The following is a 7,938-nucleotide window of genomic DNA, read 5'->3' on the forward strand; positions in this document are numbered from 1 at the left end:
TCGAGCAACAAAACTTATTCGCTGAACGTCGATCCCCAAAATTAAAACATATTGTTCTCGGAACCTGCTTTCCATGCAATAAACTGAACCGTTTTCCTTTCGCAAGAGGTATCTACGGAAGGTCATGAGTATTTATCAATTAGGTTTTGCCTGCTAGCCATTCTTTTTCTATTCGATAGGTCGTACATGGAAATATACAACCCATAGAGTACGAAGGTATTCATTGCAGAAAATTGTTTTTTTTTTTTTCTACATATGCTCTTTATTTAAAAACACAGTAATAGCATGAGCAGCCTAGTAGATAAAACTTCGAAAACACAATACCATTGCATTTACATATAATTCGTATGCTCCAGTCAATATTGCTGCGAACTGATAAGTTCGGAGTCAGTACCACTGAGCTGATGGATATTGCATCAGGGTTCGGTAGGATCGGCTTTTTACGTTTAGGTAAGGAACAATTGAGTAGAAAGCGCTAGGTACGCTTACTCGGACGAAGAAATTATCAATGTTATTGTTGAATACATCTTGAGCTACCTCAATCAACTGTTCAGGTGGTCACATAGCGATTTGCTTAGGTGTAGTTTGTATGCGTTTCGAGATAATCTTAGAAGAGAAGCAATTCCTTTGCTACCGTCAGGCAACAACTTTCCATTGGAGTACTGATACCCAACGCCATGTTTTTAGAAATCCTTTTTGAAGCAGCTTAATTACATGAACATATGGACGGAGGGCAATTTGGTGGTCTGTGTTTACAGTTGGTAGTGCACCAGTTATCCATTCCGGGCTGTGTTGCATAGCGGCCTATAGCGACGCACTTTTTGTTTGGGCCCGGCAATGGAAGAGGTCTAAAACGCAAAAGGTAAACTTATGTAATTTTCTATTATATCAAGTAATGATAGTGATAATAATCATATATCATTTAGCAAGTAAGTTGCAATCCTATATTCTAAAACTGAGGTGTCGTCTAGTAGGACGTGTCACTAGTGGTGGGTAGGATGTTGAAGAGTTACAGTCGAGTGGCCATACGGACCTCGTATTGACAGTTAATTAACAGCTGTTTTCCCGACAAAGATATTAGTACATGTTTAAATTTAGGCCGCATTGAAACTGCCGCCTGCACATAGATGCAGTAAAAAAAGGAAATATTTTTGAACACAAGGATTTAAATGGCTTAGTTTCTGAGTGTAAAAAGCCAGAGGCCGTTAAGAAAGGTTCTACAAGAAAAACGGTTACCGTCGAAATAGTACGTTCCCGTACTTGCTGTCAGTTGACAATATTGATTAGTATGCCGAAGTATTCAAAGCAAGCGAATTGTTTATATTTTTACTGTTCTCGCTAAGATTTGGGTTAATGCACTTACCTAAAAGTAGAAAATTGCGGTTTAGGTGAAGGTAACGGGAAAGGTGGTTGTCCACCTGTAAACAAAAAGAAACATCAATTTATGTTCCTTTGGTTATACGTCATACTCTTTTGAGTTGTTAAAAATGTAAGAACCAAAGTGCTTTTATGCGTGTCAGTATGCAGAAGCTCAATGAGGAAAAGCGCTGGTTGGCACTTGTTCATGCACGTTCAGTTGGGGTTAATGATACATACCGTTGTCTTTTGTGATGGAGACATCTGCACAACCACGGAACGTTTCCTGAGGCCCACAACCCACCTCCTGGATACCATCATCACAGGTTCCCCAATTGTTGCCTAAAAATGGTATTTATTTCGTAACTCTATATTAAATTAGCCGTGCATTGTCAAATCCTCAATACAGCGTATTGAGTGACCGCGCATTTGATTGCATGAAGCTAAAGAGTAGGTAATCTGTGTCTACACGATATTCGTAAATAAGTAACAATAAAAATTTATCATTGTTACTATGATTTAAGTGACTTACTGTGTTAATTTCCCAGAAAGTAAATGTACTATTATTTTATACTCTATATATATATATATATATAAAACATTGTTGTCATAAAAAACTATCTACCCTACTATTTGATATAATATTTTGCTTTTCATCTGAAGATACCTAGAAAATAAAGTGAGTTATACATATCGTATGTACTAAGCATCGAATTCTAAGTTTGATATTATAAAAGTAACACTTACCAGCAGTGTACGTCCATTGGAAGACACATTGTGTGCACGAAATATTCGGAACTCGAAGTCGTACATTGAATATTCCCGCCCTTTTGATTGGCACGTAATAACGGTATGGGTAGCTACCACGTCGTCTTTTACCAATGACCTGCCATATTATCACAGGATATATATAACGACGAACGCACTGTGTTAGTCCTCTGTTTGTCGACATTTTACCGCTGTCGGCGTTAGTCAACTGCCATTTGCAAGCGTTTTCAGTTAGCATCAGATGTCCTTCTGCAGTAAATTAGCTTGTTCCATAAAAGGCTATATCTTTTAAATATAATTGATTGAGCTTGATATAGTCGACGAAAGATTAAAGAGGATACGTTCATGTAAATAGTGAACAGGAAGTTTCATTATATTAAGATATATTTGGCGTACGTTTTTTATCCTGGAGTTCGACATTTGCGAGCCTCAGTTGGTCCTGCGTCATTTTTTCTAAGGTGTAGAAAATTTGCACTCGATTTTTCATTCTATACGAACAGCTAACATTATACGATGCCCTAGTATGATAGCTACGGTGAAGGATTTGGAAAGGTTAAAAGGAAAAACTAGATAAACCATTCGACACAGGATAAGCTTTTATAACAAGTCTAGCTTAGTAATGGCAACGTATGGATCTATCTATCTATCTATAGTGAGATAATAAATGACTTTGTAAATAACAAACCTCCATAGGATGCTCTCTCATGCACTGATCAGTTTCTAGAGACGCGTTGCCATTAACCGGACAAAGTTTAAATTCGAAGAACCCGTCATGGTTTGCAGTCAACTCAACCGTAGCTGTGATTTCCTCTCCCGCGCTATAATTTTTCGTAATGATGCCTGTGTAATACTTTCCACCCATTGCATTGTCTTGCGGAGAAGGTGCATCGTATGGATCCCCACAGACCCCACAACGCATTTCGTTAGCTTTTTTACGCTGTCGAATTAAAAATGAAAAACACTAAGTAATACGTCTACGGTACGTATTACATGCTTTGTGCTTGAGAAAAGTAGCCGATATTATCTATGGTAATTCACGAATTTTTAAACTTCGCAAAGTTCAAAGCTATTCTGTTTAGCTTTCGTAGAAGAATAACACTGACTGAAGGAAAACTAACACAGATCTGAAGTATATATATATATATATATTAAACGCATGAACTGCTCATCGTTGGTGCAATGCAGACCTTAAGACAACAAGGCGATATGATGTATAACCATTAACTGAACAAAAACAAAACAAACCTTTGTAAAATAACTATTTTTTCTCAACTTGACAAATAATATTAGTGTTATTTACAGCAATCACGACCATCATAATCTCACTATTTTTTGCTCTTTGGAGAAGGTTTTATACACACATTCTTTCCATCATTTAGTTAAAAGGCGAATCACCAAGGCGGTATGTGAAGAAATCTTTTTTTTTTTTTTTTTTTTTTTTTCGCCATTACTCCCCCTTGTCCCTCAATGCAGTTTAATATTGCTTAAGTACTCACTTCGAATCCACCGCAGAAAAGTTCATTATCGGTGTAGTTCGGTATAGTGGGATAGCCCAACCTCCACATCGACGACCGTGACGGGGGTGATATAAGCCGGCCGTGGCCACAGACCAGTGGCGTCGATGCTGTAAGAACCAATACGGCTATCGACCAACTAAACAGTCTTGCCATTTCTAAAAAAAAATAGAATTTAGATTTTAATCACTTACAATTAGCTTTCCTTATTTATTTTTATTATACTCTGGTTAACTTTTTTTCTTTCACGGGCTCATGAACCCGTTTTCGTATTACAGTGAACTTCCGACTCATAAACAGAACTTCAGGTGCAATGTTTTTAGTTCTGTTTGTGTATGCTACGAACTTTCGCGTACGCTGGACTATTTTACGAACGAAATTATATTACAAGGCATAACTTCTATTAAAAGAATTTTTCAATTTTAATTTCGTTCGTAAAAAAACGTATTCAAAGACAAGCGAGATCTATGATATTGTATAATCCATTTACTGGAACTATTGCTAAGGATAGGTCAAACACCAACAACGCATCGAGCCCTTTTCGCCAGCGGCCCTCTAAAGTCTATTCCAAAATTCACAAACGTACGAGCAGTACGAGTACGAGTAATTCGTGGAACCACGAACACGCATAGTGAGCTTTGCAAATCGTACGGCACCGCGAAGACGCTTAGTGACTATTTTCACATAAAGATATCATGTCGGTCTAGATCGAGTTTTTCAAACGAATTTTAATTTCGTTGCATTTATTTTAATTTCTTCGTTAATTTATTTTAATTGCATCGTTCGTTTGAAAATGAGAAATAGCACCTTTCGAAGAGAGAGATTTTCGACTGCAGAACTGTGAACCTTAAGCAAGTACAGTGCACACGACTTTCAATGAAATGACTAATATACCTGCTAGGAAATTTACATAATAAAGGCAAAAAATAACTCCAAAAGCAGAAACAATAATAAATACGCTCATATACATACATACATATGCTAGATGTTTTATCTCAGACGCCTCTAGTCTGACATCGCGTATATCAGAACTCACTCAAAATACCTCCTAACTTTAAGATTACTATTTAAAAGAGTCAGGAATAGTTGACACGTGAAAAGCAGTGAGATTTAACGTCTCTTCGCTAGACGCTCCACATAACTGCCCCGAGCCCCCCCTACTGTTACTACTGTGTGATCACGATCCATAGATAGTCTATCGCGGATGCTGAATTAGCTCAATGACGCTTCGATTATTTGAAAATTCATAAGCTGTTATTAAACGAAAACGTGGCCGTTGCCTGTGGCCTCTAGAATTTCGTACAATACAATATCAAAAAAACCGTTGAAGAGCTAACGTATTGTGAAGGAACCGTAAAACCGTGGCATAAAATACTAATCCAATGTTCGGTCTTCGATCGATCACCTATTCTGATCGGAATACTCGCCAGGCGACGTAAACCACATTGTGAACATATAATCCACTATGATCTCACATTTTCACAGATTTCAAAGGTCGTGCTTCTTCTAAGTAGCGATCCCAAATAGTTAAAAAAAAAAAATGATGGGACTGATGACTGTGTTTGTGGTAAAACTTAACTGCAAGCTGAACATCTGCGACTAGATTTATGCAGCGAAACTCTACATGGAAAGACCGTTTGCTCGTTCTATCAAAATGAAACACCAAAATAGTACCATATTAAATGTACATGGGGTATAAATTGATGAAAGCTGAAACGCTTGAAATTTTATCTTGACCTAGTTAGATTCGTCTTTGAATGCCTCTAACACTAAATGGATAGTTCACAAACAATGTATATATATATATAGATATACATTTTAGCTGAGAACGTTTTCTATCGCGCATTGACGAAAAAAGGAGAAAAGTTTTGAGCCTTCGTGGCTGATAAGTAAGTTTAAATTAGTAAACGGGCATATACTGAGAATAGCCGGGAAAATTACCCCGCTTAGTGCGTTAATTTTTGTTGATGCAAGACAAAATAGAGTGTGTATAGGATGTTGATGAACACAAAAAACTTACCTGAGCCAAACATGAAACTTTCCTAACCGGATAACGCTGGCCCAACCTCTGAGCGCACTAAGTGACAGTTTGACACATTGATCGAATTTAAGAGCGGACAGGGATCCCTTTGGCCTTCTGATGATGCCACCTGCTTTCATGGTAGCCCTAAGTTTCTGTAGGATACAATTCAGCGTGAGAGGGAAAAGGAAAGCGGAGTATAGGCTACAAGTGCACATTTAAAAACTTTTAGTGAACAGTTACAATGTAAGTTAGCCAAAAGTTCGAGGACCAATGTAACGGGTGAGAGCTCAATTTTAATTAAATTTCGAGCAGAATTTCAGAAAAAGGACAAGTTGACTGGCGGCTAACTTACCTAAATATAAGATACTAAGAGTAGATGTTTATCCCGTTTAGGTGAAATCGTACATACGTAACAAAATCCGACCCTCAAATCTGTCGAAGGTCTAAGAATATTTAGTTCAAATCTTTTATGGGCCTTTTAGTAATTGGCTATCGTAGCTTGTACGCCCAGAGAACAAATAAAAATTAAACTGTTGAAGGGCCCAAATGCTACTGTCTATACCCTGACAATGTGGGTCTTTTTAGGTTCACCATAACGATGGAATCACCTCGTTTTCGTTCAGAGCCTTGCATTCTAATATGTCTTAGGTTGAAACCGATCCTAAAATGTTTTGTTGGACTTTAATTTTACTAAAATCCCCTACGGTTTAATAATACAGACATGCCGCAGAATCAATGCCCAGAAAACACTGGGCATTTGTGTTTATTCATACTGTTGTTTATATATTGTGTTTATATATTGTAGAAATAAATTATGTCACACCATAGTTGAAGTCGCATTAGTTAGAATTGGTTGATCTTTATTGAGGTTGGTACAATCGCGTGCTGGCTGTATAATATGAACAATTAAATGCGGGCGTATACGATGAACAGAATAACATTATATGAGTAGTAATTCAGGTCTAGGAGGCACTTCACTTGGCCATCGTCACCCCAGCAGGCTTATCAAGTTGGAAATTATATTTTATGTGTCCTTAATTTATAGAACTGATACGATGCGTCACAGTTTACTTGCCTAAGGAAACCAAAATGGTATTTCTTCAACATTTTTTGCATATATAGTTCAAGTTGATTTAAACATTCTGGGCTTTCAGATTTTGATGTGACTGTAATCCAATAAAATCATAGTAGCCTGTTAAGAACGTATATTTTTAGTTTTTGCAAATCGTTTATAATGAATATCTGATCTTGCTTCATCATACTTTCTGGACTTTATATCTATGATTCGGGTGGATACCTACACTCATTTCATATTAGAGATAGAAGAGAAACAGATTTGAAAATCAGGGCCGAATGGTTGGCAAGTTCTTTTCTGCATGTTTAGTTGATACATCGCCCTATACCATCTTATATTGTAACACACTAACAACATGCCCAGACAGTTGCGTATGACAAAAAAAAGTACTGCTGACCATCTTTTTAGTTGTAGAGTATAACGAAAAACGTACGTTTGTGCCAACGTCAGTTCATTAGCTCTATCCTGGCTGGTCATCTTGAAAAAATATTTTTCTTAGGCGTGACATGAATGATGCATGTTGTTTGCTACTTTGACTAGGTTCTTCGTATTTCAGGGTAGCGAAACTAAGCTGAATTTGTGATTCTACTATGAGGTGCCCTACCTGCCTTTCGGATCCTTGTACTGGCTTCCGGCCAACGAGCTTAAGAGATTTTGATGTATAGTTTTTCTTCGCTTTTAGTTTCTCTCTCTGTTACTCTAGTTAGCCATGGTGATGGCGGCTTACAACGCCGTCAGGCCATGTGGCAAATACAACTGTACGGACCTCTTATAAAGTCGAAAGTTTCGTCGAAGGTCGGACATTCAAAGTTATCGCTCTAGCTGAATGCTCTATAATCCTTTGGGTTAGCACTCTGACGAGGATACCAATATTGGCCAATCTTCGATGGAGATTATCAAACGGGAACATTACAAATGTCGCTATTATAAATTCAACTTCCAGAAAAAATGTGTTTTGCTCTAATTCAGGTTGTAATAAGGTTATCACGATGATTTACTGTTTTGTGTGTTTTCAATAAGCCACTAAAAGTTTGGGCAAGCTGAGATGTCGACCAAAAAAGGTCACAAAAAATGTGTCACATTTCCTATAGCGCAGGCTGGCACGTTTCGCTAGGTTTACTGTCTAAACAATTGCAGCCTACTAGACCCTATTATAATGTACACAAAGAGAATCTGGCAAAATAAGGTAAAAAAATTCGCAG

At 37.5% G+C, this 7,938-nt stretch overlaps 1 protein-coding gene across 1 annotated transcript; it reads right to left on the minus strand.

The window, feature by feature from the left end:
* Positions 1 to 219: 219 nt before the first annotated feature.
* Positions 220 to 5,768, minus strand: LOC111273216 (uncharacterized). Its single transcript, XM_022854915.2, has 7 exons — positions 5,659 to 5,768; positions 3,621 to 3,796; positions 2,810 to 3,061; positions 2,104 to 2,242; positions 1,597 to 1,698; positions 1,364 to 1,418; positions 220 to 848 (listed from the first exon to the last, which is right to left on the minus strand). The coding sequence occupies exons 1-7, from the start codon at positions 5,669 to 5,671 to the stop codon at positions 707 to 709; spliced, it is 879 nt and encodes a 292-aa protein (XP_022710650.1). The 5' UTR covers positions 5,672 to 5,768; the 3' UTR covers positions 220 to 706.
* Positions 5,769 to 7,938: the final 2,170 nt, after the last annotated feature.

Source organism: Varroa jacobsoni, unplaced genomic scaffold (genome assembly GCF_002532875.2).
Source record: "Varroa jacobsoni isolate VJ856 unplaced genomic scaffold, vjacob_1.0 contig05520, whole genome shotgun sequence".
NCBI lineage: Eukaryota > Metazoa > Arthropoda > Arachnida > Mesostigmata > Varroidae > Varroa > Varroa jacobsoni.